Source organism: Ceratotherium simum, chromosome X, assembly GCF_057802395.1.
Source record: "Ceratotherium simum simum isolate JZ-2026a chromosome X, ASM5780239v1, whole genome shotgun sequence".
NCBI lineage: Eukaryota > Metazoa > Chordata > Mammalia > Perissodactyla > Rhinocerotidae > Ceratotherium > Ceratotherium simum.
The window spans coordinates 73,801,999-73,817,381 of record NC_141940.1 but is presented as its reverse complement, the minus strand read 5'-3'; the positions used below and the strand labels follow the sequence as shown (position 1 = coordinate 73,817,381).

Here is a 15,383-nt window from a genome sequence, read left to right as displayed (position 1 = left end):
CTCATCTCCTGAAATTAGGAAGCATGCTAGGATCCACTTCAGTTCCTGTTCCTATGCTACAGCCTAGAAATTCAAGGCAGTAAGCTGCACATTTGCAGTGCTCACCTTGTTTATTTCCTATCTCCCACAGATCACTCTCTGTTGCCTGATGTCCAATGTCTCAAAACCATTTTTTCATGTATTTCATCTTGTTTTTTGCGGGGGAGGGAATCAAGGTTGTTCAGGCAAGAACATAAACTTGGTCTCTATTATATCTTGGTTGGAAGTGGGAATCCACTACTTTTTTTTTTTGGTGAGGAAGATTGGCCCTGAGCTAACACCTGTTGCCAATCCTCTTCTTTATGCTTGAGGAAGAGTGGCCCTGAGCTAACATCTGTGCCTACCTTCCTCTATTTTGTATGTGGGACGCCACCACAGCATGGCTTAATGAGTGATGTAGGTCCACACCCAGGATCTGAACCTGCGAACCCCGGGCCACCAAAGTGGAGTGCACCAAACTTAACCACTGTGCCACTGGGCCAGCCCCTCCACCACAACTTTTTAACAGTACATCTCATTTTTTATTTACACATGGATACACAAATGCACACAAAGATCAGAAGGAAATATACCAAAATTTTAAGAGTGATTAGATCATGAATGGCTATTCTCTACTTAAAAAAACTTATCTGTAGTTTCAAATTTTTCTATAGGAACCTGGATTGTTTTGTAAAGGGAAAAACATTGCTTTTTTTTTTGCATTTTTATTGCACAACTTTTCTAAAGGCTTTTTAAAAGAGCAGTTTTAGGTACACAGCAAAATTGAGAGGAATGTACTGAGATTTGCTATATACCCCCGTCCCCACATATGCATAGCCTCCCCCATTATCAACTTCCTCCACCAGAGTGGTACATTTGTTACAATTGATGAACTTACACTAACACATCATGATCACTCAAAGTCCATAGTTTACATTAGGATTCACTCTTGGTGTGTACATTCTATGAGTTGAGACAAATGCATAATTACATGTATCCATTATTATAGTATCATTCAAAGTATTTTCACTGCCCTAAAAATCCTCTGTGCTCCCCATCACAATTTTAAAGGGAATAAAATCTGTCTGGCTTTTTGTTCCTCTTCTTAAACTAAATTACTTTCCTACGTCTTAACATCCGTGACATCATTTCCCTACACTGTAAGCTCCCAAGGGGATAAATTACATCTCAGTATTTTTAAATAAATTCTTGTCCAGTGCCCATTAACACTCTACATTATGAATGTTTGATATATAGATGGTACCTAAACAGAGAGAGATTATTAAAGTAGTTGATGCTCTATGATTTTTATAGTGAACACACTGTTTCATTTGTTGGGGTAGAGAAAGAATATGAAGAATGAAAATATATTATTCCCAAACCTCAAAACTTCTGGCAGCTTTTTTCCACAGAATGTTGTGTAAACAGCCTACTAAATCTGTTGTCAGTTGTCTTCCTGTTTGGTGACCTGAAAAAAAAAACCCAAGCCCTGAAAACAAGAATCAAGATCTATTACATTAAATAAAGAGTGCTAACTATATTCAGAACCTATGATTTTCTAGTAATGGCTACAAACATAATCACATTCAGACAGATTTTCATCATCAATTTTAGGTTTACTAGCAAAATTGATTATATAATACAATCAGAGTTTGCTAGAATCACAGTAATTCGCCCATCAATCTGCGATAGTTTTCCAGTCTACTTTCTTTTTAACGTTTTTTCCATGTTCTAAATTTGATCATCATCTGGTGCCTTAATGTTACTATGAATGAACAGACAGAAATGCTATAAATCATTAATAAGAAGTGTTTATACTATTATGTACTAACTAGATCAGATCAGGTTCACGAGAAAGGCCAATTATACCTTAAGGCCTCTGTAAAATACTTTAAGACCACATTTACACAAAAACTTTATTACTTTAAATTGTAACTCATGTCTGATTATTTCTGGTCTAGACATTTATAGGGTTCAAATACATTAGCACACATTAAGGTAAAGTTTAAACAATAATAGAATTCTATACCTGCTTCTCTTCCACCCCTTTGGCACTATTAATTTCCACAAAAGTCTTGATTAGAACACTGAGAGTCTCTGACCCCCTAGCCTAGTCAGCAGACTTAGTTTGTTCCGTGACTTAGCTAAAAACACTTACATGAGAGTAAAAAGCTACTTAATGTATCTATTTAAAATATTATAATACTTTGAGAGTATAAGTGTATAATTATATATCACAATACAACTTTAGCTAACTGTAATCTTAGGAAAATTAATTATTCTGGATAACCAAGTTTTCTAGTTAGCTGACAGCTTACTTTCATTAAACATAAAACATTTTTTTATTAAAAAGTCTAAATCATTTCATTTATTAATTTTTCTAAAAATTATGTTTTATGAATTATGTGTTTCTACACATACTTTCTAGTTTTCTGAAGCACAATTTAACCTTTGCTGGACCATTCAAAGTCAACAACACTAACAAGTATTGTATTTTATTGCACTGTTACAATATCACAGTTATGTCTCTGGGAATTATTATAGAGTAGAGTACAGATTGCTATATTTTTAAAAATACTTGAAACTGTTTTATAAAATCTGTAGAGTTGTTTTATTCCCTGTGGTCAAGTTATCTGTATATTTCCCTGTAGACCTTTTCTCTCTTTGTAATATGCTACCATTAAAATGCTAAGTGTTGGAAAACCAGCTAACCAAGCTTATCAAAATTGGGTCTAAAAATAATTGAATTCTTAGTGATAGTCTGAAGGAAGGGTATCATCAGTAACATATAGTTCATAGAATCTAGAATTCAAAAGGCTCATAGAGATTAGTCAAAAGATTTCCTTTTAAAAAATATCAGACTTTGTTTTTTATAAAAGTATAACACATACTTATAAAAATTCAAGCAATCTGGTAAAATATAAAGAAAGCAACAAATCACCTTTATAACAGAATAAATCCCGCTGTTAACATTTAGTGACTATCATTCCAGTTATATCTCTACATACGTGTAGAGTTGGAAGGATGAATTGCGGCAAGAATTTTCTAAGAATGGAATCATACTACCGTGTTCTTCAGGATATAGGGTTCTACTGAGAGGTGAAGGGTTAGGGGAATGCTGAGATTTGGCTCTACATCTCTGCTTCAACCAGAGCAACTCTAGTCTATTTTATTTGGGGGCAGAGTTCATATAAGATTGCATCACAAAAGAATGCTGCTGCTAAAAAGAAGTTAAAAACTTAAAATGTAGTTCACTACTTTCATTTTATAGTTAGAAAAAAAAATCCAGAGATATTATTGACTTGCCTGAAAGTACACAGCTAATTTGAGATCAAAGTGGAAAATGAAATTAGGTTTCTAACCTCACATTTTCCACTACACGTGAGTTTTAAGCTCAGAGATTTGTCTATTTTTGTTGATGTTCTGTTATTTTTTCTTAGGTTCTCATTCTAGCTTTCCAAACATGTGGAATCTGGATAGGTGAGGTATTATAGTTAAAGGCCATTAGGGATGGAAAAAAAAGGAAGTGAGAAAAAGGAAAAATCTATTGCCCTGAGGATTTTGCTATTGCTCTGACATCTACCTTAGAATTACATGCATATTAACACCTTTCTAAAACACTTGCAGAAATCCTACTGACCTATAATGATTTCTTCAATCTTCTCCTTGGCAAGCAACTCTTCCTTCCTTTGTAAAAGCATGTCAATGTGCAGCAGGAGAGCTTTTCCAATATTTTCTGATGACTTAAAATGTTCACAGATAATCTTCAGGAAATAAAATCCAACAGATTCTCTGTTGAATGAGACATAATTTTAAGTAGTGTGAATAACTTGTTTTTTGATCAATGGGACGAAAGTTTATTTGAGTATAAGCAAAACAGGCAAGATAAAACTACATCTGAGCTTAGGTCACATCATTAAATGTCTAAATAAGCCTATTTGTTAACAAGAAATCATTTAATTCAATGTCTGTGTAATTTATTGAGCCACAAACATTTTCTTTTCATGAATATCTTTAGTCAGATAATCATCCCTCTCCTAATATCTAGTTTATGCTTTTTCTCCAGAATTGATGCCAATTTATAAAAATTGGAACATGAGATCCAATAAAGACACATGAACTGACATTAGAAATTTACCAGTTTCTTGTGATGAGAACTTTTAGGATCTACTCTCTTAGCAACTTTCAAATATACCATACAGCAGTGTTAACGATAATCATCATGTTGTACATTACACACAGAGTATTTATCTTATAACTGGAAGTTTATACCTTTTGACCACCTTCTCAAGTCATTAGGCTATACACCTTAAACTTATCCAATGCTGAATGTCAACTATATCTCAATAAAACTGAAAGAAAAAAAAGAAATTTACCAGTTCCCTCTGCCAACAGCTCCTTTAAAAAATTTATTTATGCTTGATTACACAAATAATACACCAGTATATTCTGATTATTTAAAAATGCAAACAGTTCATGGATTGGAAGACGTAATATTGTTAAGATGTCAATACACCCAAAATGATCTACAGATTTAATGCAATCCCTAAGAAAATCCCAATGACATTTTTTGCAGAAATGAAAAACTCCACCTTAAAATTCATGTGGAAGCTCAAGGGACCCCAAAGAGCCAAAAAATCCTGAAACAGAAGAACAAAGCTGGAGGATTCACACTTTCTGATTTCAAAATTTACTACAAAGGTACAGTAATCAAAACAGTGTGGTACTGGCATAAAGACATATACTCCAATGGAACAGAAGAGAGAGTCCAGAAATAAATTCTCATAATATATGGTCAAATGATTTTGAACAAGGATGCCAAGACCATTCAATGAGGGAAAGAGCAGTCTTTTCAACAAATGGTGCTGGGACAACTGGATATCCATAAGCAAAAGAATGAAATTGCACCTTTACCTTACACCACATACAAAAACGAACTCAAAATAGATCAAAGACCTAAAGAGAAGAACTAAAATATAAAACTCTTAGAAGAAAACATAGGGGAAAATCTTCATGACATTGGATTTGTCAATGATTTCTTGGATATGACACCATATACACAGGTAACAAAAGTAAAAATAGATAAATTAGACTACATAAAAATTAAAAATTGCTGTGTATCAAAGGACAAAATCAACAGAGTGAAAAGGCAACCTATGGAATGGGAGACCCTATGGAATGCAAATCATATATCTGATATGGGGTTAATATCCAGAATATATAAAGAACTCCTAAAACTCAACAACAAAAAACCAAACAATTTGATTTAAAAATTGGCAAAGGACTTGAATAGACATTTCTCCAAAGAAGATATACAAATGGCAACAATCACATGAAAAGATACTCAACATCACTAATCATTAGGGAAATGCAACTCAAAACCACAATGAGATACCACCTCACACCCATTATGATGGCTACTATTAAAAAACCAAAAAATAACAAGTGTTGGTGAGGACGTGGAAAAATTGGAAACCTTGTGCACTGTTGGTAGGAATGTAAAATGGTGTAGCCACAATGGAAGACAGTATGGCAATTCCTTTAAAAAATTAAAAATAGAATTTCCACATGATCCAGCAGGATCTCAAAGAAATATTTGTACACCCATGTCCACAGCAGCATTATTCACAACAGCCAAAAGGTAGAAGTAACCCAAGTCTCCATTGACGGATGAATGGATAAATGAAATGTAGCTATACACATACCATGGAATATTATTTAGCCTTTAAAAGGGAGGAAATTCTGACACATGGTACAACATAAATGAACCTTGAGGACATTATGCTAAATGAAATACGTCAGTCAAAAAAAGACAAATACTGTATGATTCCACTAATAATGAGGTACCTAGAATAGTCGAATTAATAGAGACAGAAAGTAGAATGGTGTATGCCAGGGGCTGGCAGTGGGGTGGGAATAGGAGGTTGTTGCTTAATGGGTACAGAGTTTCAGTTGGCAAGATAAAAAGAGTTCTGGAGATTAGTTGCAAAACAATGTGCATGTACTTAACATGAATGAACTGTACACTTAAAAATGGTTAAAATGGTAAATTTTATGTTATGTGTGTTTTACTACAATTAAAAACTTAAAAAAATTTTTTAATAAAATAAATAGTAAAGATAAAGCTAATGTTTCCCTGGACCCCTACCCTGTCCCAGTCCCTTTCTCAGAGGTAACCACTTCTAAGTTTGGTAAGTATCCTTTTCAGTCCTTTCTTGGTGCATTTATATGCATGTCTGTACCTACAGAAACATATTTTTAAAATACATAAATTATATATTATGTATACTTTGCCTCTTTCTCTGAACAACATGTGTTTTAGATCATTATATATAGATTTACCTCACTCTTTTTAACTGCCACACAGTATTTTATAGTATAGATATACCTTACTTTTCTTATCTATTCCTCTATTGATGATATTCAGGATGCTTTCCTTGTTTCACTCTTACAAGCAGTGTTCCAGCAAATATCCTTGTAACATGTGAAGTACCACATGTAAATACCAAGAGTAAAACTGCTGAATATGAGCAATTTAAATTTTGATCCTGTCAATTTGTCCTCCAAAAGTGGGTGCTAGAGAAGCTGGCAACCTGAAAATGCCAATGAGTGCATATAAAAATTTAAATTCCCACTAGCGATACCTGATATAATTCAGTTTTTGCCAATTTGATGCTCAGTCAACCATCTTGAATCAGAAGCCTTTGCCTAACGTTCCATTTAATTTTTAGACATTTAACATCCCTTTTCTTCTACTGTATTCTCTTTCACCCCTAAAAAAAAGGAGAAAGAGAAAAAAATCCCTACCCAAATATCAGAAGACAACTATACGCAGACATAAAATCACTTAACATAAATTTCTTTATTATACAAAAATCTATATGAAAGGAAAACACAACTCGCAAGTTTGAAATGCTCTTCCCTGTTATTGATTCTTGAGGAAAATAATAAAAAACTAATAAAACCATTTTGCCCATGAAAAGCCCAAATTTTCTTCTAACATTACATATGTGGAATATTTAGTGGCATGATATAAGACACTGTTCTTAGAAAGAAGACAATGTTTTCTCTGCTTTCAGGAAACCTTCTCATACCAGCATAAGTAGAGTTAGCAATGAAGGGTTACAAATATTAATGGAGTATATGTTCTGTGCCAGGTACTGTGCTAAGCACCTTACACACATTATCTCATTTAATTTTTATAACACCACAAAATGTGTTCCATCACACTCATTTTGCAGTTGACACTGAGAAAGGCCATAAAACAGATCAAAAGTTATAGAACCAAAGCAGCAATCAGGATTCGAACCCAGGTGTGTTTGACCCCAGAGTTTTTCCAATTGTATTCCACTGACTTCCTGTGAAAATAATATTCAGAGTCACAACAATAACGGTGATAAATGTGATTTGAAGGAAAATGACTTAACTCTCCATTAAGTGTTTTCATTAATTCAAGTTAACTACAAATCATTTTTAATTGATTCCTCTTCCTCCTATGAGAGATGTGTACAAATTCTAAAGAAATGGACAAAATAAATGCTGACAATTAGGATCTAATCAAGTTATATGAACTGCTACCAGGAATACACCACTATCTTTCCTCTGACCATACTAGTAAGTTTCATATTTGGACATACATTGTTGGTAAAATGCACATTCAAGGTAACATCTCTCCTAATTTAAGTCTTACCTATTTCTCAAATTTAAATTGCAGGGTGACAAGACCGGGTACATATTTTTAAAATTCTTCACAAAGAATTTTAGAGTATTGTTGGAAAATTTTATAGACTATAAAACATCTTCTATATTTTTTTACGAAGAATTGTCACAAATACTGGGAAGTTTTAAATTAAGAGAATTAAGAAATTATTAATTATCACTGTTCATAATATATTGACTGACCATTAAAATGCATAATAAGGACTTCTACTTACAGAAAAATGGAGTAGATGTTCTCTTCCCAATTGCTCCCTCTAAGTATAACTAAAAACTCTTGACATTATATATAAAACAAACATAAGATGACTCTGAAAGATGGAGAGAAAGATAAAAACTAGGAACTTTAGGACCCAATGAATGGCATAATGATGAGTCCCTGGTTTTCTTTGTTGCTTTGTATATCCTGGAATGGGTGCTGGAGAAGCTGGCAACCTGGAAACACCAATGGGTACAGATAGAAAAAGCCCTAAGAAAAGCATGCTCTCTCTAGCCAAAAGACAGAGCCTAGCAAGGCCTATAATTTATAGACAACCGCTTGGCTCCAGCAAAACACCACAGAGAAAACTGTGGCCTCATTCCCATTCCTGACAGAAAAGGCTGAGTAGAGCCTAGACTTCCATTCTAGCCAGTCTGTAAATAAGGCACTCAGCACCCTCACCAGGGTAGTGTTAGAGAAGACTGAGTAGGGAGCCAGGACTTTCATCCCTGCTGGGTGGCTAAAGAAGCTCCACATTTTCAAGGTGCTAGTGAAGACCACCTGGGGAGGCTGAATTTCCACTCTCACCTGGTAGTAATGAGGCATCCCTTTCTCTCCCTGCTGATGTGGTGTCAGAGGAGGCCTAATGGAGACTCAGGACTTTCATAACCACCTAGTGGTAATGAAGCATCGCCCCCTGCAGTGTTGCAGAGACCACATGCAGCACTAATGAGGCACATGATCAAGTGGTATCAGTGGAGGCTTAGAAGGGAGTCAAAACTAACACCCTACCCAGCAGTAATGAGCAACCCTCCTCCTTTTCTTCCCTTCCCCATCCCATTTCAATGGAAGCTGAGTGGGAAACCTAGACTTCCACTCTATCCAGCAATAATGAAGTGGTGTATCCCTCCCCCTTGCCAGATCAATGTCAGAGGAGGACAACTAAAACAAGATTTGAATAAGACCCACAGTCTTGGGGGCCGGCCTGTGGCTTAGTCTTAAGTGAGCGCACTCCGCTACTGGCGGCCCGGGTTCGGATCTTGGGTGCACACCGATGCACCTCTTATCCAGCCATGCTGAGGTGGCGTCCCACATACAGCAACCAGAAGGATGTGCAACTATGACATACAACTATCTACTGGGGCCTTGGGGAGAAAAAGGGAAAAAAAGGAGGAGGATTGGCAATAGATGTTAGCTCAGGGCTGGTATTCCTCAGCAAAAAAGAGGAGGATTGGCATGGATGTTAGCTCAGGGCTGATCTTCCTCACAAAAAAAAAAAAAAAGACCCACAGTCTTATAATATTCAAAATATCCAGCTTTCAATAAAAAATCACTCATCATACCAAGAACCAGGAGAATCTAGTCTAGATTATAAAAGATGACAGAGATATTAGAATTAACAAGGATTTTAAAGCAGCCATCATAAAAATGCTATAAGGACCAAATATAAATAAGCTTGAAACAAATGAAAAGTAGAAAATCGCAGCAAAGAAATAAGAAGAATCAACAAAGAAATAGAAGATACAAAGAAGAACAAAATGGAAATTTTAGAACTGAAAAATACAATGTGGTAGGCTGAGAATAGCTCAAAGATACACTCAATTCTAATCCTCAGTACCTGTCAGTGTCACCTTATTTGGAAAAAGGGTCTTTGCAGATGGAATTAAGACAAGGATCTTGAGATGAGATTACCCTGGATTTTCTGGGTGGGCCCTAAATGCCATCACAATTGTCCTTATAAAAGAGAGGCAGAAGGAGATTAGACACACAGAAGAGGAGAAGAAAATGTGACTATGGAGGCAGAGATTGGAATGATGTAGCCACAAGTTAAGGAATGCCAGCAGCCACAAAAACTGGAAGAGACAAGAAATGGATTCTCCCCTAGAGCCTCTGGATAAAGGGCAACCCTGCCAACACCTTAATTTCAGACTTCTGGCCTCCAGAATTGTGAGAGAATAAATTTCTGTTGTTTTAGGTCACCCAGTTTGTGGTAGATTATTACAAAAGCCAGGAAACTAATACAAACAATAACCAAAATTTAGAAAATAACGCAATAGATAGGCTCAACAGTGGAATGCAGAAGAGAGAGGAAAAAATCAGTGAACTTGTAAACGAAAATAGAATAAAAATTACACAATCTGAGCAACAGAAAGAAAATAAACTGAAAAAAAAAAAACTGAATGGAGCCTCAGAGACCTGTGGGACTATAAGAAAAAATTTAACATTTGTGTCATCAGAATCCTGGAGGGAAAGGAGAAAGAAGGTAAGGCAGAACAAGTATTCAAAGAAATGATGCCTGAAAATTCACAAATTTGGCAAAAAAGATAAACCTAGAAATTCAAGAAGCTGAGTAAACCCCAAACAGGATAAATCCAATGAGAATCCACCCTAAGACACAGTCAAACTTCCGATAACTAAAGACAAAGAAAAAAATCTTGAACGCACTGAGAGAGAAATGACAACTTACCTATAGGAGTCATTTCACTCCTAGAAATTTACCCAGTTGATTTGAAAACTTAGGTCTACACAAGAATCTACATGCAAATGTTTATAACAACTTTATTCATAATCACTAAAATTTAGAAGCAACCAAGATGTTCTTCAATAGGTGAATGGATAAACACACCGTGGTACATCATTCAATACGTACCACAATATTTTTCAGTAATAAAAGGAAATGAGCTATCAAGCCACAAAAAGATATGGAGGAGCCTGAAATACATACTGCTAAGTGAAATAAGCCAGTCTGAAAAGGCCACATACTATATGATTCCAGTTATATAATATTCTGGAAATGGCAAAGCTATAGCAACAGTAAAAAGAAGAGATAATGAAAAAATAGAAACAGTGAAAAGATCAGTGGTGGCCAGCAATTCAAGAAGATAAATAGGTGAAGCACAGAGGATTTTTAGCGCAGTTAAACTACTATGTATGATACTGTAATGGTGGATACCTGTCATTATTCATTTGTTAAAACCCATAGAACTCTACAGCACAATGAGTGAACTTTCATGTATGTAAGTTTAAAAAAAAATATATATATATATATATTTATAATTTAGGAGGTTGGGGAATCCCAGGATGGAAAACAGACTGTGACAAGGGAATCTAAAAAATGTATGGATCTGTACAAATATATAAAACAACCTCACTATAGGGGACGGAGGGAAAAGGTACTGACCTAAGTAACTTTGGAAATGAGCAGTCTGTAAGACTAAAGGCACAAGGAAATGCGCAAAAATACTGTATTTTAGTTGATAAAGTTGTTTCCCATGGGGGTACAGGTTAACAATTCTGATACTGCTATAGATGTATATTGGAACTGAACAATTAAGTAAATGGATAGTGGATGGTGGGAGCCAGGTTCCTCATTGCTGGGTTGGGAACAGATAAGCAAGCATTATCTGCAAGTAAGGCTAGAATGATCTATGTGGTAATGGATTAGAGTTTGAAACACCAGTAAGAACTCATATTTAGCTTACTATAGACACAGAGGGTTACATATAAAAATATTTATAGATATGTCTATATCCATGGATTAGTATACACAGTTATATTTCTTTGTTCTGTCAACTGAGAAGGCCTAAAAGAAATGACATTCCAGTAGCAACAAACACAGCTAGCACCCAGATCTTAAGTGCTATATATAAATATATAAATCATATTTCTAATATGATTCTCCAATGAAATAAACCACGGATCCTAAGAGAAACAGTTGATTCTAGGACTGGGGTAGGAAATGTATAAGATGAATCTGGAGTATCTCATAGTGCCAGAAAGTAAAGAATTGATAAAAAATACCCAGACTGATTGGGGTATGTCAAAGGGGCATAGGAGCCAACTGAAAGAAGTTTCCAATGGCCAAATATGGAACAATTTGAGCAACAAAATAACGTAGTATTGGATTATAACTCAAAGTATAAAATACATATCCATGAGTCCACACTAATATAAACAAATGATTGAATAAATTAATAAATTAGGGAGAAGAGACAAATCTTCCCATGCAGAATAATTCCAAATAATTTACGGAGATACTCTGCCCTCAAGGAGGGGAGCATAACTCCATAATTCCAAAGAGTACAGTATGGAATGAGGAAAACAAGATAACTTTACATTGGAGACACCTGACAAACACTACTTCAGCAAAACAATCAAAGTTAATATCAACAGATATAAATCATGTTGATAGTATGTACCTTTGGTATGATGTGATGAAAATGGTACTTTACTTCTGTGATCTTCCTCCCCCAAACTCATAAACTTAGTCTAATCATGAGAAAAACATCAGACAAATTCCAATAGAAAGGCATCCTAAAAAAATACCTGATGAGCACTCCTCAAGACTGTCAAGGTCACCAAAGCCTAAAAAAGTTTGAGAAACTATCACAGCCAAGACTAGCCTAAGGAGACACCACAATTAAATGTAATGTGGTATCATGGATGTGATCCTGACATTAGGTAAAAACTAAGGATATGTGAATAAACTGTGGACTTTATTTAGTAATAATGTACCAATATTGGTTCACTACTTACAACAAATGTACCATTGTAACATAAGATGGCAATGATAGGGGAAACTGGATACAGGCTATATGGAAACACTCTGTACTATCTTCTAAATTTTTCTATAAATAATAAAATGTTCTAAAAAATTAATTCTATAAAAAAAAAGCAGAGGCAACAAGCAGAAAACAAAAAAATTAAACGGCAGACTTAAGCCCTAACATATCAGTAATTAAATTAAATCTAAATAGTCTAAATACACCAATTTAAAGGAAGAGATTAGCAGAGTGAATGAAAAAAAACATGCCCTACCCATAAGGTGTGTACAAGAAACCTACCTACTTCAAATAAGCTAATATAGGAGGGTTGAAAACAAAAGATTGGAAAAATATATATATCATGCAAACCTTAATCAAAAGAAAGCAGGAGTGGCAATATTAATATTGGATGAAGTAGTCTGCAGAGCAAAGAAAACAATCAAGGAAAGAGAGGGATGTTACATAATGATAAAAAGGCCAATCCACCAAGAAGATATAGTAATGCTGAGGAGTAATGTCATCAAGATGGCAACGTAAGTCATTCCCAACTTCAGTCCCCCTTAGAAGAAGACCAACTAGCAATTATACATAGACAAGTCACCATTGTGAAAACCCAAGGACCCGAGAGTAAGGCTGAAGCACCCCCCAGGATCACAGAGATCGAGAAGGATCACATTAGAAGGGTAAGAGGAGCAGATACACTCTGACTGCATCATCCCTCCCCCAGGCCAGCATGGTGCCACACTGAGAGGGACCCCCTGGGTATACAGCTTCTCAAGTGGCAGAAAGGGCCCAAAGTGGACATCCAGCTTCCTCAAGCATTGCAGGGGGTCTATTGGGTCTTGCCTCATGGGGATCACTGTGGAAATCTGAGGGGCTGACCCCTGAGAATCAGAAAGGAATGGAGAAGGGGGAGTGGGGCTACAATAATGAGCGCTCAGATCTGGCAGACTGCATTCCTCTTTGCAGCTGCACCTGAATGGACATCCATGCCAGTGGTTCTGCCCATTTGCAGAGCTGAGCTGGTGGCCCCACCTGGCTGGGGAGCTCAGCAGGCATTTCTGGTTGATTTGGGTCACCAGTCAGTAAGCTGTGAACCACAAGTTGGTTTTATGAAATTATCCAGAGGAGCAAAAAGAACAAAGAATAATAAGACTATCAGCAGATTCCTCAACAGAAACTTTGCAGGCCAGGAGATAATGAGATGATATATTCAAAACATTGAAAGAAAAAACTATCAACCAAGAATACTCTATCCAGCAAAGCTGTTCTTCAGAAATAAAGGAGAGTTAAAGACTTTCCCAAACAAACAAAAGCTGAAGGGGCCGGCCCCGTGGCTTAGCGGTTAAGTGCGTGCGCTCTGCTGCTGGCGGCCCGGGTTCGGATCCCGGGCGCGCACCGACGCACCGCTTCTCTGGCCATGCTGAGGCCATGTCCCACATACAGCAACTAGAAGGATGTGCAGCTATGACATACAACTATCTACTGGGGCTTTGGGGGAAAAATAAATAAATAAAATTAAAAAAAAAAAAGGCTGAAGGAGTTCATTACCACAAGACTTGTATTACAAGAAATGCTAAAGGGCATTTTTCAAGAAGAAATAAAAGGATGCTAATCAACATCACAAAAACATAGGAATGTATAAAACTCAATGGTAATGATAAATATATAGTCAAAGTCAGATTCTCTAATATTGTAATGGTGGTATGTAATTCACTTACAACACTAAATTAAAAGTTAAAAAACAAATGTATTAAAAATAACCATAACTATAATTTGTTATTGGATACATAATATAAAAATATGTAAATTGTAACATCAATAACCTAAAACATGAGGGAGGGAGAAGTAAAACTATAAAGTTTCTGTATGCTATGAAAGTTAAGTTGTTATCAGCTTAAAATAGGATGTTATAAATATAAGCTACTTTATGTAAACCTCATTGTAACCACAAAGGAAAACCTGTAGTAGATACACAAAAGACCATGATAAAGCAGTCAAAGCACACTGCTACAAAAATATCATCAAATCACAAAAGAAAGCAGCAAGAGAGGAAGAAAGGAACAAAGGATCTACAAAACAGTCAGAAAACAATTAACAAAATGGCAGTAGTAAGTCCTTACCTATCAATAATTACTTTAAATGTAATTGGATTAAATTACCCATCAAAAGACATAGAATGGCTGAACAGATTAAAAAAACAAGATCCAATGATATGCTGCCTAAAAGAGACTCACTTTAGTGCAAGGACACACATAGACTAAGAGTGAATGGAAGGAAAAAGATATTTAAAGCAAATGATTGGCCGGCCCCGTGGCTTAGCGGTTAAGTGTGTGCGCTCCGCTACTGGCAGCCCGGGTTCGGATCCCTGGCGTGCACTGACGCACCGCTTGTCCGGCCATGCTGAGGTGGCGGCCCACGTACAGCAACTAGAAAGATGTGCAAGTATGACATACAACTATCTACTGGGGCTTTGGGGAGAAAAAGGGAAAAGAAGGAGGAGGATTGGCAATAGATGTTAGCTCAGGGCCGGTCTTCCTCAGCAAAAAGAGGAGGATTGGCATGGATGTTAGCTCAGGGCTGATCTTCCTCACACACACACACAAAAAAAAGCAAATGATAACAAAAAGAAAGCAGAGGTAGCTGTACTCCATTCAGACAAAATAGACTTTATGTTAAAAATGGTCAAAAGAGACAAAGAAGGTGATTATATAATCATAAAGGGGTCAATGCATCAAGAAGATATAAAAATTGTAATTTATGCACCCAACATCAGATCACCTAAATATATAAAGCAAATACTAACAGAACTAATGGCAGGCTTAAGCCCTAACATATCAACAATTAAGTTAAATTTAAATGGTCTAAATACAATAGTACAATACAATACAAATATAATAGTAGTT

At 35.9% G+C, this 15,383-nt stretch overlaps 1 protein-coding gene across 9 annotated transcripts in view; it reads right to left on the bottom strand.

Moving 5' to 3' along the window:
* Window positions 1–15,383, bottom strand: part of TEX11 (testis expressed 11) — a 372,335-nt gene that overhangs the window by 157,024 nt on the left and 199,928 nt on the right. For all 9 annotated transcript variants that reach the window (XR_015550362.1, XM_087426479.1, XM_087426478.1 and 6 more), the window contains 2 exons: window positions 3,659–3,810; window positions 1,401–1,486 (listed from right to left, as the gene is read on the bottom strand). Coding sequence is in view for 8 of the 9 variants with exons in the window: in XM_087426479.1 (XP_087282605.1) it covers window positions 1,401–1,486; window positions 3,659–3,810 (238 nt within the window). In the remaining variant the exon portion in view is untranslated. The remainder of the gene's footprint in view (window positions 1–1,400; window positions 1,487–3,658; window positions 3,811–15,383) is intronic.